Source organism: Notothenia rossii, assembly GCF_949606895.1.
Source record: "Notothenia rossii genome assembly, chromosome: 2".
Lineage (NCBI taxonomy): Eukaryota > Metazoa > Chordata > Actinopteri > Perciformes > Nototheniidae > Notothenia > Notothenia rossii.
In genome coordinates this window covers 11,923,228-11,941,340 of record NC_136904.1, presented here as the reverse complement: position 1 = coordinate 11,941,340, position 18,113 = coordinate 11,923,228, and the positions used below count along the sequence as shown (strand labels likewise).

Below are 18,113 nucleotides of genomic sequence, written 5' to 3'. Positions count from 1 at the left end.
TTAAACAAAGAAGAAACGAGTGGATATCTGTTTCCTGCAGTACTACCTCGCTCATTAGCATTATACATTCAGATTGTGTGTGTTCAGATTACACCATCCAACCCAGTCTACTGTCACCCCTCTGTTTGCTCCAGGTGGCCAAGGCTGTGTCTCACTCCCTGAATAACTGCGTCAACTGTCTGCCAGGCCAGAAGGATGTGGACATGGCTCTCAAGAGCATCGGAGAGGCCAGCAAGAAGCTGCTCATTGAAACTGTGAGTTGAATCTGTGACTCAGCCGGCCTCTGCCACCAAGATTAGCATCATGTGTGTCTTTAACTGCCACACAGTGAGGAATGTATCGAGACTAATGACACGCAGATGTTAAAAGCAAAACTGACTTCTCGAAAGAAAAGATTCACGCATTATTTCACCATTTTTTGCTGTTTTCAAGAGCGTATGGCACAGCAGGAAGAGATTACTAAATGATTATAGTAGACAAAAAGGCAAAGTGTTTAACCAAGCAGACAACTTTCAGTCACATCAAATGCTTTAAACAGCGTTATTGTAAACATTGAATGGGACTTAGATATGGTATTTTATGAATTGTTAATTTGTTTAGTTTTATCTTGAATTACTGAGTGTTAGCCCATATACACAATGCTCTGTCATTGTGATTGCTGTTGGATCCATACTTGTTTTGTTATTCTTTTAACTACAGTTAAGTATCTCTAATTCATCCTGAACTCCTCTTTGTCCTCCGTTCAGATCCCTCCAGCCTCCAGGACCTTCCAGTCGGCCCAGAGCGGGCTGAGCTACACGGCGGCAGAGCTGAACCAGTCGGCAGGAGATGTGGTGCACGCCTCCAGAGGCTCCAGCAGCCAGCTGGCCGTGGCGTCTGGCAAGTTCAGCGAAGACTTTGATGAGTTCCTGGATGCTGGGATAGAGATGGCCGGGCACACTCAGGTCGGTCCTGTTGGTGGCTTTGAAAGGACTATAAAATCAGAATACCTTTATTAGTCCCACAGAGGGGAAATGTACATTGTTACAGCAGAAAGGAGCCAAAGACAGCTTAATGTTACCTAAGAAGCATGCATAATGAAAATATAAATATTACACAATTTAAAAAATACACATCCTGTAAAAGTCTCTCTGAAATGTATATCAATTCACAAATTACCACTCAGACCTGCATGTGGTCAAAAAAAAGGATTTTAGATGATTGTAATATATTTTCACATGTTTGTTTAATGGTGTATTCATGTGATGTGTCTTTGTAGAAAAAGGACGACCAGGTGCAGGTGATTGGTAACCTGAAGAACATCTCCATGGCTTCCAGCAAGCTGCTGCTGGCAGCTAAGAGTCTGTCTGTAGACCCAGCAGCGGCTAACGCCAAGAACCTGCTAGCTGCTGCTGCAAGGTAAAACAACTAGCCGCATACACACACACATACTAACCGTTACACACTCGTTGACAGTATATCGACAATGTGATGAAAGAATACACAGCTGGGTTTTCCCTAACATTATAAGGCTTGTACATTAAGTAGAGAGTCATTGTATTTATTGTTTTAGCAGTTTGGTTTTATTTGGTTGACACCTACAGTAAACCACACATGTCAAATCTTATATATCCAAAAACACTTATTACCGGTCACATTCAATGACTAGGGACTGAATTTGTCTGCTTGTTGGCTTGTTTCAGGGCAGTGACTGACAGCATCAACCAGCTGATCACGCTGTGTACACAGCAGGCTCCCGGCCAGAACGAGTGTGACAACGCCCTGAGAGAGCTGGAGGTAAACACAACTTTACAACAGGGACAATACACAACCCTATCAACAGAGGACTGATTTCATGAGTTCTAATCTAGGTTTATTTAGCCTGAGTATGAGTAGTGTTTTCTAACTCTCTGATGTGGCTTCCTCTCCCAGGCTGTCAGGGGAATGCTGGACAATCCCAGCGAGCCGGTCAGTGACCTCTCTTACTTCGACTGCATCGAGAGTGTGATGGAGAACTCCAAGGTAGGTCTGCAAATCAAACAGCCCAGTGATCAAACACCGAGCACTCTGCACACACAGAGCTTAGCATCCTAAACACGAATCTCTTTGTTCTGCCGCTCATGTGTTCTGTTCAGGTCCTGGGAGAGTCCATGGCAGGTATTTCTCAGAACTGCAAGACTGGAGATGTGCTGTCGTTTGGAGACTGTGTAGGATCAGCCTCAAGAGCCCTGTGTGGGCTCACTGAAGCTGCGGGACAGGTACACAATAAGGATGAACCGCTCTCCCACCACAGGAGCTTTTAAATCATATTGCCCTTTCTTGTTGGTATTGGCAGTGCTGGTGCTTGCTGATGACAGGAGTTTGTTTTTACCTCACAGGCCTCCTACCTGGTGGGTGTGTCTGATCCCAACAGTCAAGCAGGGCACCAGGGATTGGTTGATCCCATCCAGTTTGCCAAGGCCAACCAGGCAATCCAGATGGCCTGTCAGAATCTTGTGGACCCAGGCAGCAGTCCATCACAAGTACAGGCACCTGCATTGTTCTCTTTATGCAGCATTTTCCAGTTTCCTGCACAAACACACAAAAAGACTGGCACTATAATAGATTTTCCCTTGTTAGTATTGTAGCTGAACATCTTTTAATAGCCCCCCAAATTGTATATTCTATGAAAGTACCTGTTGCAGAAGTGTCTGACTGTGAAGCCAAACGCCCTCGCAGCAGGTGGGCTGAAAATCCAATATTTACCTCGTTATCCCCTCTATTTTCTTCAATAACATTCTTTTGATGGAGAGCAATGGCATAATTATATCCCTCCACCAGCGTTCTTTCATGAGTCACTTCAGGCTCAGCAGTCTATACCAGAACAGCAGGTGCATAATAGTAGAGTGGCAAATACCCTTAAGCACATCCAAACTGCGGTGGTACTGTACAAGTGCTGGACTTTCAACAGGCTTTGTATTATATAAAAAATCTAGCTCTTATTTGACATTGTTTTATTATATGACAGGTGCTCTCTTCAGCCACTATTGTTGCTAAGCACACCTCGGCACTGTGCAACGCCTGCCGCCTGGCGTCCTCCAGGACGACCAACCCCGTCGCCAAGAGGCACTTTGTGCAGTCTGCCAAGGAGGTTGCCAACAGCACTGCCAACTTGGTCAAAACCATCAAGGTAGGAATGATTTTGGCAGTCTTATCAAATGTTAACTCTGTCCCTAATTGGCTCCCAAAGTGGGTTCAGCTGTGTCGATAATGTACTTTGTGAAGTAGGAGGCTCATATTTTTCCCCCACAGATAATTTCTGTCAAACTGCTGTCAATGATTTGTTTAATTCTCATCTCTTGGGTAAAACAACTTGATAGGCACTGGAATTCAATCAGATGTGTTGCACTTGTATGTTTGATCTCCCTCACTGTGCAGGCTTTAGATGGAGATTTCTCTGATGAGAACAGGGGAAAGTGTCGATTCGCTACGGCTCCACTAATCGAGGCTGTTGAAAACCTGACAACGTTTGCTTCCAATCCAGAGTTTGCCAGCATCCCAGCTCAAATCAGCAACGAGGTGAACATTACAGTTTGAAGTATTCATGCACAGCTAATAGATTCATTTTTAGATAAATTGTGTTATAACAAATAGTGGAATACGCTGAAAAGAAATACAGGATAATGCAATACATACCACTACTTCTCTATATTCTTGCTAAAGTTCACTTTGTTTTTCTGAAGGGCTTTGATGCACAGGAGCCCATCCTCCAATCAGCACGCTCCATGCTTGACAGCTCCACCTTTCTCCTCAAAACTGCACGCTCATTAGTTATCAACCCCAAAGACCCGCCCACTTGGTCCGTTCTGGCCGGTCACTCCCGCACCGTGTCCGACTCCATCAAGGCTCTCATCACAGCCATAAGGTCAGTGAGAGAAAATATATTGTGACTAAATATCGTGTCAGAAGGTCAAACCTTAGAGAAATACTTAACATCATTGTCACCACTACAATGTCAGTACAAATGAAGGATGTGCTCACAGCCGGTTAGCTTGGCACAAACATCTGTACACAAGTGAATGCGTGACGGACTATTTCTCAGCTGATGGCAGTGACTTCCTGTAGTCATGAAGTTACTGAAACATCATCATTTGAAAGCCTTACCCTCTGTCTACACAACTCTTCTCTGTTTCCCTGCAGTGATGTAGTTATCACTGGCTCCACAAAGGGGATAATTCAAGGTAGAAATTGTAATTAAGTTTTGATTCATTCAAGTATTCTTACATTGTCATATAAAACGCCTGAGAGACTAGCTCAGTGTCCCAGACAAAGGATGCCCACATTCTGTACCAAGGCGTGACGAATGGTTGTTCTTATTCCTCCCCAGCTTTAATTTGTAATCTCCTTTCTCACACCTTTGGTACAAGACCTTGGTCAGAATAAAGCTAATGCCCGTGAGGTACACATTTTAAGGTTTCTGCTTGGCTTAGATCATCTGCACTTTCGCATTCACATGGCAGCTTAGCAACTCAAATTCTGATGCCTTTATCATGGTCACCCTGCAAGTTGAGTTGTATAAGTCTACCAAAGAACACTAGTAGGATTGGACTACATCAAGGAAAGGTTCAACCTCCCAACTTTTTGAGTCTCATTGCTTGCATAAGTGAGGCTTTATTTAAATGTTTACCTTCAGTGTGCCGCTATGCATTATAATGGATGTTTAACTAAAGTTATTCTGCCCATGTGGCCGGTGCCTCACACCACTCGGAGGCTTCAAAGCTCATTTGGCTGCCCAGCTTGAGTTGTGACAACACCCTACAGGCCACATTTCAGCTCTGTGACTCGAGCAGCAATGAGATGAGGGAGCCAGAAGAGAATATGTTAAATAGACATCCTGAAACCTGTCCGTGTTTTTAATAAATCTCAGTTATGTTAACACTTATTCTCTCTCTCTTCCTGTCCTCCGATATGTCCTTTCTGTATTATTCTCCCCCAATACATCATCCTTCAACCTCTTTCTCGTTCATGCATCAACCGTTTTATTTATTTCTGTTTCTCTTCTTTTCCTGTACCTGTTTTATTCTCAGGGACAAGGCCCCAGGCCAGCGGGAGTGCGACTCGTCCATTGATAACATCAACAAATGTATCCGGGACATTGAGCAGGCTTCCCTGGCAGCAGTCAGCCAGAACTTAGCCAGCAGGGACGACATCTCACTGGAGGTAAGCAACGACTAGAAAATAACTTGACTTCTTCCACAGACGACTTCCTGCATCTTTCTCCATCCTTCTCTGTTTGCATGTCTCTCAAGGTGTTCATCCTTGTCTGGTTGGTTATCATTATAACTCATTTTGTTTTCAGTTTGATTCAGATTGTTATTTTTTCTTTTTCAAGTCCACATTTTGCTATTTCTGTCTCGCTTTTAAATTATGGATCTTTTATTGGTGGCTTTAATTACGTTTCTTCCCATTCTAGGTCACAAGCACCTCATTAGACAAAAATAATGGATTTAGTATCTTTTAGAAAAGTTGTGTTGCCTTGTGCAGATTCTAAGCTCACTATAAAAAGCTTGAGTGGTTTGGGGCAAGTATCTGTGCTTTATATCTCCCTGCTGGTGTTTCTCAGCAGCTGACTCATTTGGATCAACCTCTGTCTTCCATAAAACGCAAGACACAAACCAATTTATTTTTTCCCCCTCTCTTCAGGCACTACAAGAGCAGCTGACGTCCACGGTGCAGGAAATTGGCTACTTAATTGACCCCGTTTCCACTGCTGCCAGAGGCGAAGCTTCCCAACTAGGACATAAGGTATATAGGGCAGGGAGTTAATTACCTTACTTCCATACTGCAGCTGCGGAGCTACACATTCATACTTCTTTAATGGGTTGAGTCAGATATCAAGGCAAAATGACTATTGTGTGAGAATGATCTATTAAGCAATAATATCTTACTGTTTTATTATACAAGTTTATATATGTTTTGCCTACTGTTTCAGAATCAGAATTCTTTATTTATCCCAGGGGGAATTTTGGTTTAGTGACAGTTGCTTCTTTTTTAGAATGAATAATAAAATGAAAATATTTATATAAACATAAGAATTAAAAATGTGCAATAAACCAATACAAATAGTATTTATATAAGATGGTAACAATTTGCTCATTGTATATTATATTTGCTTTTCAGCCCAACGGTATATTGTTTTTCTCAGACGCGGAGGGATATTGACTTGTTGTGAAAAGTAACTTACAATTCTACCCGTGGTATACGCTCAGTATATCACGGCTAAGAACCAATCAGATTGCTTTATTTGACTTGTCCGTTTTATAATATATTACAACAATACAAATTACAGCTTATGCAATGGAGTAGTGTATTTTCATATTCAATGTATTTTATTCAAACACTAGTTTATCTCAATGTTCTCACTCTCTATAAATGATCATTGATGATGTTAATTCAGAAGGAATTGTCACATTACTCACTAACAACGTTCACCCCTTGCCTCAGGTGACCCAGCTGGCTCGTTACTTTGATCCGCTGATCAGGGCCTCTGTGGGGGTCACATCCAAGCTGAGGGACCACCAGCAACAGATGACTTTCCTGGACCAAACTAAGACCCTGGCTGAGTCCGCCCTGCAGATGCTCTACGCTGCCAAGGAGGGCGGAGGAAACCCAAAGGTATAACTATTATATAAGTATTTTCCACAAACAAGTCATTTTCCTCAGGATTTTGGTGCAGTATATTTGCACTATTAATACATAATTGACAAGTGTCCTGTGCCTTGTGTCACACTTCACAGGCTTCCCATACACACGATGCCATAGCGGAGGCAGCGCAGCTCATGACGGAGGCGGTGGAGGATATCATGGTGACGCTGAATGAGGCGGCCAGTGAAGGGGGAATGGTGGGAGGAATGGTGGACTCCATCGCAGAGGCCATGGCCAAGGTGAGCGCTGCAGGGCACGCTGTGTCTCACAGGATAATTGCTGCTTGAGTTTAAAGCACATACCAGAGTATGGGTTTAAGGTTTGCCTGTATACGAAGATTGGGGTTTATAGAATTAATTCACACTCGGGTTCTTTAAATAATATTCAAGAGCAACTACAGACAGCCATGTCCTCCATCCTCTCGCCCTCTAGCAGGAGAACAAGCAGAAAAGCCCACACTTAATTTTCTGGTTTTCCTTTTCCTCCTCTCGCTGCACCAATTACTGAAATGAAGAGAGGACAGAGGTTACCTGCATTTACATATCGCATTAGCATTTCAGCATAATCTGAATTGCTGGCAGAATTGCTAAGCAAAACGATACCTTGTTTTGGCCAGAATCACAATGGAAACCGCCTAAATACTGTGGAGAGAAAAGGGGAATACATTGGTTTAAAGGTAATGGGGAGTTAAAGAAAGCTGACAGGAAAGGGATTGTCATTTTATAAATAACATTTACCTTTTTTCTTATTCTTTTACTTATGATTTCCTGTTCCTGTGTGTAATGTTTTGATTGATGTCTGACTGGAACCATAAAAAGTTACAGTTTAACATAATAATGACAATCACCAGCCATAGAAGCGGAGAGAAACTGACTGCCGACAAAGCCACTCAGCCAGAGCTGGTTCTTTTTTAGACCGTCTTTCCAATAAACAGTCAAAAATATTGGCAAACACATAAGATGTAGAGCAGGGGTGTCAAACTCAAGGCCCGGGGGCCAAATCCGGCCCGTGACTTCATTTTATGTGGCCCCACAAGAGCTTGCAAAGAATATAATTGGTTTATTATTAGGTTACATGCGGATTTACAGAAGCATGTTGCCCATAAACTACATGTCCCACAATGCATCTCAAATGTGCCTTTTTTCTCAGAATCTGAGAAATGTCACCATTTTCTTTTTTGACTTTTTTTCCAGAATTTGTCTTTTCTTTTTAAAAAATAATTTTGTGACATTCTCACTGAAGAGACTTAAGTTATTACCCTATCTGATAATAATCCAATGCAGACGGCAATAATGTAATATAATACATTATTTTATATATATTAAATATTTATATATGTATTTTTTGTATGTATATAAAACTGGCCCTTTGAGTGCAACCATGATGCTAATGTGGCCCGAGATTAAATTGAGTTTGACACCCCTGATGTAGAGCAAGAAAAAGGCTTTTTATCTTAAAGTGGACCAATCATGCTATATTTGAATAATATAGTGTAGGACCATACCTATATAAGTCATATTTATACTTTTTATTTTTCAAAATACCAAAGCGATCATGCATTTTAGCCATTCCTCATTTCGCTCAACTTAACACTGTCTTTGCATGGGCTGATTCTGTGAGAACAGCACCATCTACAGGCCTGGCATATGTACTACAGCGTCTCCAGCGCTTTCGAACGGCAATGTCCGTGGCTGTCTCCTCTTGATTGGTGGAGTTGGCCCAATAGCCGTAGCGCCACTTCTGTGATGTCACAGAAGTGTTCAAATCTGGATCAGTCTGTATCAGATCTGTTGCAGCCCCTTTTTAAGAGATTTGGGTATGGAGGAAAATAGAGAGGGTTGTGTTTTCTGACACTTGGTGAGTTCCCTGGAACACCAGGGACACATATTCATGTGTAAAAGACGTACAAAAGTGCATTTTGCATGATAGGTCACCTTTAAGTACAGACAAAGACTTATTGCAGGGTTTGTTGGAGTTCCTTAGCTGTGTGTCACCAGGGAACAGCATCACCTTTGTTTGGGACATCATGAATAATGAATGGGAATGTTTCATTTTGGATTTACATGATGATTGTTTTGTGCCTGTGCATGTCAGTAGTTGATTAAGAAGGAGATAATCAATTTAGATAATCCATTGACATTTTGGTCACTCTCTGCAATGGTGATTTAAAGGCTTTCTGATGAACAGGGCGACTGTGGCTGTGAGGGAGTGTGGTCGTCTTTCAACCAGAAGGTTGTGGGTTCGATCCCAGCCCATGCAGTCAACATGTCGATGTATCCTTGGGCAAGATACTTAACCCTGAGTTGCTCCCGATGGCATGGCCAACGGTGTGTGAATGTTAGGTCCTAGAGTAAGGTACACTGCTCTGTATGAATGGGTGTGAATGGGTGAATGACATGTAGTATGTAAAGCGCTTTGAGGGGTCTTAAAGACTGTATAAAGTGCTATATAAGTACAGTCCATTTACCATTTACCATTTAACTGTTGGTCGCTTAGTCCAGATTCTTGGGTGTTATATCTCACTCCGCGGGTTAAGCACACATCTTGTCTAATTTAGCAGAAATGCTAGAAAGCTAATGTGTGCACTGCAAACTGATAATCTAATATTTTTTTCTAGCTGATGCTATTTTAAATCTGTAATTACAGACTGGATTTGGAGGATAATTTATAATGAGTGCTTATCATTCATTCTGAGTGTTTATTTGAATGTAATTAATGTTGGTTTGTCTGTGCACCTGGTAGAATGATTATAATTGAAGGGTAGATTCGATTTTGAACGTCACTGCAATTTCAGAGCTGAATTATTTATTTGTTCTATGTTTGAAGATGGTTGTACCTTTTGAGAAGGACAAACCAATCATGCATTAAATGAAAAAATGTAATGTAATTTTTACTGTTGGTTGTTTGTGTGTGTGTGTCTCTCCTCAGATGGATGAAGGTACACCGCCTGAACCCGAGGGCTCTTTCGTAGATTACCAGACCAGTATGGTGAGACACTCGAAGGCTATTGCTGTCACTGCTCAGGAAATGGTAAGCCTTCAGAATAATTGTTTACATTGTTGGCCTGTTTTGCAAATGTGACTGTGACTTGTGATGACATTATCATGTGTGTGTTTCAGTTTGTTTGTTATAACTGTGAGTGTGTGTTTATCCCTCAGATGACCAAATCAGTCACATGTCCAGACGAGCTGGGGGGCCTGGCCTCTCAGGTGACCGTGGACTACAGTCAACTGGCCGTCCAGGGCCGACTGGCCGCTTACGCAGCTGAGCCACAGGAGGTGAGCAGCATCTGCGTGTCCCCATAATACCATTTAACAGTAAAAACTGGCATGCATGTAAAAAGAACTATGAGGAGAACGTGTAAAACTTGAGCAAGGGTTCTCCCTGACTATTAAACAGCTTTAATCCGCATTGAATTCATTCATCTAAAGATTGGGCCTGCATTTGTATTACACTGTCTTAAATCATTATTTTAAAGGACTGACAAATGCTCAGGATGTATTATATATAAATGTATTTTTTGACATAATTTGACAAATTTAAATCTTTCAATAATTGTATTGTAATTTACTTAATTCCTCTCGTGTTTATTTCACACACAACAGGATAGCAGAACCAACTACACACACTTTTTTCTTAAATACACCCTCTGTTAGCAACGATTAATGTTGAATTTAATTCTTAGTCATTAAAAAAGTATTTAAAAAGTATCAAATCTATCTTCCTTTAGAAACCCAGATCTGAGACACATTTCCTGTAAAACCATTTTCAGTACAAATGTCATTTTCATCTACTTTGTCTCTTACAAACGGAAGTTCTTATATCTGCATAAGATAATGCTCAGTATTTGTTTATTGTACCGTGTTCTCTTTTTTCATTCAGATTGGTTTCCAGATCAAGAACCGAGTGCAGGAGCTTGGACACGGCTGCATCTTCCTGATCCAGAAGGCAGGTTCTCTGCAGATGACTCCCTCCGACGGCTTCACCAAACGAGAGCTCATCGAGTGCGCCCGCGCAGTCACAGAGAAGGTATCACCTGTCATTAAAAGATATAACTACAAATAAGTTTTATTGAGAAATGCACTAAGTTGTAATGTGTTATTAGTTTATTTTGATCCTATATTGATTATTTAAGTTTCCCTAATATATATCCTATCTAAATTGTATTTACTGAAATACTAAAGGAATGTTTCTCACCAAGTGATTTCCTGTCATGGTATCAACAGTATAACAGGGTTAGTAGTGCCATCATTCGTTGGCTCACCCCTCCTGAATTAATGCACTTTGGACAAATCCATTTGCTTTTGGCATGCTTTAGCTTCAAAGTCTGACTGTTTGATGCTTAGTCCTTGGCAAATACATTACTCTGTGGACTGTTTGAATAATTCATGGTAAAGTGTTGCAGCGAACAAACCCAAGCAGTCCAGGAACATCGTACCTATGTGAGCCGTGAATGTAAACACATTCCTCTAGAGATATTTGTAGTGGGGAATATCCAGTGTTCTTTAGATAGTTATTTAGTTTTTTTTATAAACGACAAGAACAGGGTTGTCTCTGTATCATGTCAACCTTCTCCTAACCCATTTATTTCTTGTAAAAGTTTCAGTGCCATGTCTTTATATTTATTTTATAGCAGCAAAGGTCCGGAAACATAAGCTAATCAATTCTCCTCTCTGGCATCTATGAGGAAACAAATGGAGTCGAACGCAGTTTGACACGTACTCATTTCACGGAGTGACGGATGTTGTGCATTGCTCTGCACCAACATGGCATTTTGCTGTCACAGCACATTTTTGTATATCCCCTCGCGGCTCGTGTTTCGGCTTTCTCAGTTGAATGCATTATTTATCAGGTTTCAAGGAGACGCATAGCATGAACAATGCAAAGTGGAAGTGTTCGTCTAAATCTATCGCAGTGTGGTGCCTATAATATAACCTCTACTCTGAATGAACAAGGTATTAATACTACTTAACAAAATAGTTGTGTACAAAATAATAACTCTGATCCAGCTGCTGTCCAAACTGTTTGTAAAATGTGCTCTCGGCCTAAGGTCAAAATACCTGTCTGATTATAGGGTGTGTTGTCTGTGTGTGTCCTCAGGTGTCCTTGGTGCTCTCCGCCCTCCAGGCAGGAAACAAAGGCACCCAGGCCTGCATCACAGCCGCCAGCGCAGTGTCGGGCATCATCGCCGATCTGGACACCACCATCATGTTCGCCTCCGCCGGCACACTCAATGCAGAGGATGACGAGTCCTTCGCTGACCACAGGTTAGAGCTGCAAAAGGACCAGAGGTGTCTCTCTAAACCAGTGTTTCTCAAACTTTTTCATACCAAGGACCACTTGACCAATAAAGAAACACTCGCGGACCACCTAACTCCACAAATATGTGTGATGAAGGTGTTGCACTGGGCTGTATCATGCAATCGAAAGTTAAACTTAAGCTCGCTCCATTGCAGAGATATTCCCGCGAACTCTAAACTAATACTAATTGTTCAAGGCATCAGTAAGTCTACAAGTACAAGCTTTGAGTGGAGGACCAAGATTTCCCCTCTGCCTATCTTTCATCTGGAACTGACAGAATGACATAGTATCTGGTGAGCGGAGGGCCGGAGGTCTCTGGAGTCAGAAACTACAAATTACCCTCAGGGTTTGAAAGATTGAGGAAGTGTTGCATATTTTAGTCTTAAACTAAAGACTCCCCTTGGAATCAGGATTCCCATGGTGCAAAAAAGGAAAGTCTGAAGCATTTTTATATCCCATTCATTTCCACATTGTTGTGCCAATATTTAGTAAAAGGTTCTTTAATCCAGTGTCTGACAGTTTAGTAGGGATGATAACAATTTGTAACAAAAGTAGTTCAAAGAGACACATATCTAATGATTCAAGACAGGACTTGGCAGATCACATGTTGCTATAACCAAAATAACCTCTATCCTTCCTTACAGATAATTGTTAGTGAAACTGTACTGTACCTCATTCAAGAATCATGAAAGCAAGATATAGAGAAGCCCTGCTGGGCCACGATGAAAGGGAATCACTTTTTATCTCAAATGATATCACGCAGCTTACTCAGGAATCAAGAAGAAGCTGCAGCAGCTTCCTACAATTTCTCTTGTCAATTTCTAGAAATAATGGACTTGACTTTTGCCATGCTCTTCACTATCCTCCTTGTGTTTCCACCAGTTTGGATGCCTTTGTTATGAAAAGAGATGTGCCATCATGATGACTGTGATTCAGGCACATTCACAGTTGTACTTCAGCAGGAGCAAAAGGCCTAAGTCAGGGCTTCAGTCACTAAAAGAAAAACACTTGTCTTCCTCTCTTCCTTCATGTCCTGCCTCCTCCTCTTCTCTCTCAGGGAAAACATTTTGAAGACGGCCAAGGCTCTGGTGGAGGACACGAAGATGCTGGTGTCCGGCGCGGCTTCAGGTCAGGACAGGCTGGCTCAGGCCGCCAAGTCGTCTGCCAAAACCATCACCCAGCTCACAGATGTGGTGAAGCTGGGAGCTGCCAGTATCGGCGCTGATGACCCCGAGACACAGGTCAGCAGATCTTCTTTCTCTTCCCTCTGTTTCTCTTTCATTCAGCGGGCCTGTCATCAGAGATATGCAAACAATGAGCCGTGAAAGGCAATATCATTTCAGAGTTCTGTTTGTGTCCTGGGCTGTGTTGTTATGAATTGTTCTTTATCTGTGTTTCCTCTCTCTAGGTGGTTCTGATAAATGCTGTCAAAGATGTGGCCAAGGCGCTGGCGGAGCTCATTAGTGCCACCAAGTGTGCCACGGGCAAGGCAGCAGACGATCCATCGATGTACCAGCTGAAGGGCGCGGCCAAGGTGAGTCTGCCGGTCCTTAAACTATGTAAACAAATCCTATTAAATCTAAAATCCCATAAAGAAATAAGTTGTTTGAATTTTTTTGTGTGAGGGGCAACAATTACTTTTATTTTCCTTTTTCCACTGATGATTAGAGTCTTCTTTTTCATATCGTTATATGGAAAAGGTAAACAAATCCTGAATTCTAATAAAATAGTCACACAGAGCCTTGTTCTGTATGTATGCATATAATTCATCCTCCTCCTCCTCCTCCTCCTCCTCCTCCTCCTCGGGCTGGAACATTAATCAGCCACAGCCCCCCCTCCTGTCATTATGAAACCTGTTCACATATGTTAACTGAAGACTTGGCCTCACTAATCCAATAGCTGGGAAATGTATGTTCTGAGTAACAGGAAACTGGGGTATTTGTATCCCAAGATAAATCAGCTGGATCTTTGGCTTCAACACATATTCATTGTAATTTCCATCACCGCATAATCCACCAATGACGCTGCTCTCTGCTCATTATCACCTCGAACTGTGAAAAAATGTTGTTGAAAAAAGTCAGTTTCACAGTCTGTGGCAGCTCAGTGTGACATGGAGTCGTTTCAGATAATCAACGCCTGAATCACATGCAATTTTAGCACCTGAAGTTAAAAGAAAACTTGTAATACCATTTGAAATATTGTAGCTTCAATGTTGGGAATATGGGCTTTCCTTCATGGGGGAAGTGCGCCCCCTGTCTGTGAGTTTGATGGAGTACACCCCATAGGAATAGGCAATACTAAAACCATAGAGAAACACAATAGGGGCTTATATCCATGAAATATGACTCAATGTACAATGTGGACTTGGGGCTTCTATAAGACATTGCCTTTGCCTCTGTCATTTTTTGCATATCAACATCAGTATTAATTGGGTTTTTAGGTCATTCACTCTAATGAACATAATTTGGTTGAGTTGCTCATCCTGCCACATAATCATGCTGTTTGATGTGAATGAACAAAGACGATTTCCGTTTTTTTTATTTCTTGTGTTCAGGTGATGGTGACCAACGTTACATCTTTGCTGAAGACCGTGAAGGCTGTAGAGGACGAAGCCACCCGGGGCACCAGAGCACTGGAGGCCACCATCGAGTGCATCAAACAGGAACTGACGGTAAGGACACATGAAGGGCCTGTGTTTGTTAGATGTTGGACAACTGTGATGCAGTATCGCCTGTATTACATATGAAGGATGCCTTTGATAATTCAACATTTCATATTTTGTCTTTTTGCATGAAGCTAAATGACATCCTCACACTTTTTATTCACCAGGTGTTTCAATCCAGAGTTGCTCCCAACAAGACGACCACACCTGAGGAGTTCATTCGCATGACTAAAGGCATCACCATGGCAACTGCTAAAGCGGTAGCTGCGGGTAACTCCGCCCGACAGGAAGACATCATCCACACTGCCAACCTCAGCCGCAAGGCCATCTCAGACATGCTCAACACCTGCAAGGTCCTTTTTACCAGTAGACCTATTCATACATGATTCATGTCTTAATGTGGTTTCATTATGTCTCAAATATATATATACTTTAGAGTTTAGCATTCCTGTTGAATCTGGAGTGTTTGTGTTTCTGTCTCTCAGCAAGCGGCCTACCACCCAGAGGTCAGTGAGGAGGTGATGAACAGAGCGCTGACATACGGGTCAGAGTGTACCACCGGATACATCGACCTGCTGGAGCAAGTGCTAATGGTAGGTTATGTCATGAGTATCTTCACACAGTAAGAAAGAGATTCTCTTTTTAGCACTCACTAGTAAGAGTCAGAATATACGTGAAAATACGCATTGTAGGACATTCATCAGATACATTGCATATTTGTATCTGATTATTACCTTTTTAATGATATATTCGAACCCAAGATGCCATCGTTTAATGGGTGAAAGAATGTACATGTAATTTATCATTTTGATACATTTATTTGCCTGACATGTTTGATATATTTAGAAAGGTTGTGATGTGTTGAGTTAACATTTGATACGTTTTGGTGGTTTTGAATGATGAAAACCAACTGAGGCTCTTATAGGCTTTGAGAGGATTATTTAAATCATATCCAATTCTGTTAAGGTGTAAAAAATGAATGACAAAGAAGTCCGATCACGTTCATAAATTACATAAATTATTGGAAAGTCTTCATTTCTGGCACGCAACCAATCTTTTCAAGCAGAATATTGTGTGTGTGTGTGTGTGTGTGTGTGTGTGTGTGTGTGTGTGTGTGTGTGTGTGTGTGTGTGTGTGTGTGTGTGTGTGTGTGTGTGTGTGTGTGTGTGTGTGTGTGTGTGTGTGTGTGTGTGTGTGTGTGTGTGTGTGTGTGTGTGTGTGTGTGTGTGTGTGTGTGTGTGTGTGTGTGTGTGTGTGTGTGTGTGTGTGTGTGTGTGGTGGGGGGTGTGTGGTGGGGGGTGTGTGGTGTAGGTCCTGCAGAAGCCCACTGCAGATCAGAAGCAGCAGCTGGCGGCGTGCTCTAAGCGCGTGGCAGGAGCCGTCACAGAGCTCATTCAGAGCGCCGAGGCCATGAAGGGTACGGCTCAAATACTCTGCACACACTGACTCCATTACAGTGTTTAATGTACTCAATAACTTGTATTGATTCACTCGAGCTCATGTGTATAATCCTCAGTAGGAGGGCTACTACATCTATGAGAGAATACATTTCCTTTATATCAGAGAAACATTCTTTAAAACAATCTTTTGGTAATATCCCTGTCCTCTTTCTCTTGCCACAGATGGAGGTAAGTTAGCATTGTTTTCTGTACTGTGACTTATTTCACCAGTTGTGAGCTGTTGGACACCTTCTCTTTTCGGCGCTAACATCGATTCATTTATTTGTTTCTGTTGAGATCCAGCTGCTATCACGCTTCTCGAGCCAGCTCCAACCATCGCGCTCAGTTTCATGCGCCATTTCATTTGAAATAACACCATCTTCATTGCAGTGAATGGCAGTTTGTGGCCTCCATCATCTATGCATGGGATGCACTGCGGCACTTTTCGTGTGATCACAGTGTTGTTGTTGTTGTTGATGTTGTTGTCGTCTCTGTGGCATGATCTTTTGACACACTGCTTATTTCAAATTATATTTTCAAATATACGTCTTAATTATGTGTGTGCATGCATACATCAGGTTCCGAGTGGGTGGACCCGGAGGATCCGACCGTGATCGCAGAGACGGAGCTGCTCGGAGCCGCCGCGTCCATCGAAGCGGCGGCGAAGAAGCTGGAGCAGCTGAAACCCAGAGCCAAGCCCAAGGTGCGTGACCATATTATTATAATAATAATAATACATGATATTTAAATAGCGCTTTTCCTGCTGCTCAAAGCACTTATGACAGCATATGACCGATAACTCACACAGACTTTGTCAGTGTTTGGGAAGTGAAAGAGATAGCGATTTAGAGTTGTTTCAGAAAGATTTGCAGAGCAGTAGGAAACAAGATGGCGGTGCATCTTCTATTGATATTAGACTGTGGGTGTTTCTCAATCTGGAGTAAAGCTGCTCCAGAGCCACTATTTCAAGCATGCTACGTCATCGAGTGCCGCCGAAGTACTGTTCCAATGTCCAGCATACTTGGAATTCTACCGAGCCCGGCGCACTTCGTTTGGAGAAATGTCGAGGCTGCACACATGTAGACTCCGCGGTCTTAAAATCCCCACAATGCTTTGCGCACGGACCAATTTCCCCAAATCTGTGGCGGAAAATGTAAGGCGGGGCCTCTCATATGACGCACATTTGCTCGCCTGTTTCACTCTTCGTTTTCCGAATGCCAGGAAGTATTCTTGCCTCGCTTCTGAAGCAAGACGCTCGGAAGACATGTGCTACCAAGCAAGCGTACTGGACATTGAGAAACACCCAGTAACTCTGTGTTGGAGACTTTTTCTAACTACAGAAGAAATACTTGTTATTAAATAGTTTATCGCTGCTGTCCTTACAAATGTTAATGTAAATGAATAGAAAAAAGTAATTAGAGATGAATTTAGATTAAACAAATAAAAAAACACTCCATCAATCAAAGTTTCATTCAAGAGATGTATCACTAGAAATATACAATAAAAAAATATATAAATATAATACGTGCTACTTTTGCAATGTGGCCTCATTTTGAAGAAGTTATGTATGTTGACTATATTTTCCATAAGTGAGTTATTGTAACTTCTGCCCTTTGCTAATTTGAACTGCTTAATATACTGTTTGATAGTTTCCAGTTGCTTAAGAATGACCTTCAGTAGTAATAAAAAGTACCTATACAACGCATTCCCATTACAGTAAAGGTCCCACATCTAAAGTAGTCAGTTTAACCTTGTAGCAGAGCTATGCATCATTCCCCTTTGTATGGTAATCAATGTCCTTTGCTTGTCTGTTAGGATCTATGTTGTTTTTGTGCTTTATATTTAATGTTGAGTGTTTCCACAGTAACAACATTATAATTGTCCTGACATTCACAGAAAGTTCACTGTGTCTTGTGACATCCCTTCTCTGTTACATATTATCATATCATTCTGTTTGACTTTGATTTAAGATCACACCAGAACCTTTGAAATTCTAATAACAATCACAGACACTCACCTTTTACCCATAAGTGGTTTTTCAAGCCCAT

At 41.9% G+C, this 18,113-nt stretch overlaps 1 protein-coding gene across 2 annotated transcripts in view; it reads left to right on the top strand.

The window, feature by feature from the left end:
- Positions 1-18,113, top strand: part of LOC307028368 (talin-2) — a 97,520-nt gene that overhangs the window by 73,399 nt on the left and 6,008 nt on the right. For both annotated transcript variants that reach the window (XM_079663322.1, XM_079663321.1), the window contains 25 exons: positions 135-254; positions 747-944; positions 1,259-1,398; positions 1,683-1,776; positions 1,912-2,001; positions 2,115-2,237; positions 2,358-2,501; positions 2,987-3,148; positions 3,397-3,537; positions 3,702-3,883; positions 5,046-5,178; positions 5,662-5,763; positions 6,463-6,633; positions 6,756-6,902; positions 9,592-9,693; positions 9,822-9,941; positions 10,546-10,692; positions 11,764-11,930; positions 13,022-13,205; positions 13,373-13,498; positions 14,519-14,635; positions 14,794-14,979; positions 15,112-15,219; positions 15,938-16,043; positions 16,644-16,768. In XM_079663322.1, coding sequence (XP_079519448.1) covers positions 135-254; positions 747-944; positions 1,259-1,398; positions 1,683-1,776; positions 1,912-2,001; positions 2,115-2,237; positions 2,358-2,501; positions 2,987-3,148; positions 3,397-3,537; positions 3,702-3,883; positions 5,046-5,178; positions 5,662-5,763; positions 6,463-6,633; positions 6,756-6,902; positions 9,592-9,693; positions 9,822-9,941; positions 10,546-10,692; positions 11,764-11,930; positions 13,022-13,205; positions 13,373-13,498; positions 14,519-14,635; positions 14,794-14,979; positions 15,112-15,219; positions 15,938-16,043; positions 16,644-16,768 — 3,435 coding nt within the window. The remainder of the gene's footprint in view (positions 1-134; positions 255-746; positions 945-1,258; positions 1,399-1,682; positions 1,777-1,911; positions 2,002-2,114; positions 2,238-2,357; positions 2,502-2,986; positions 3,149-3,396; positions 3,538-3,701; positions 3,884-5,045; positions 5,179-5,661; positions 5,764-6,462; positions 6,634-6,755; positions 6,903-9,591; positions 9,694-9,821; positions 9,942-10,545; positions 10,693-11,763; positions 11,931-13,021; positions 13,206-13,372; positions 13,499-14,518; positions 14,636-14,793; positions 14,980-15,111; positions 15,220-15,937; positions 16,044-16,643; positions 16,769-18,113) is intronic.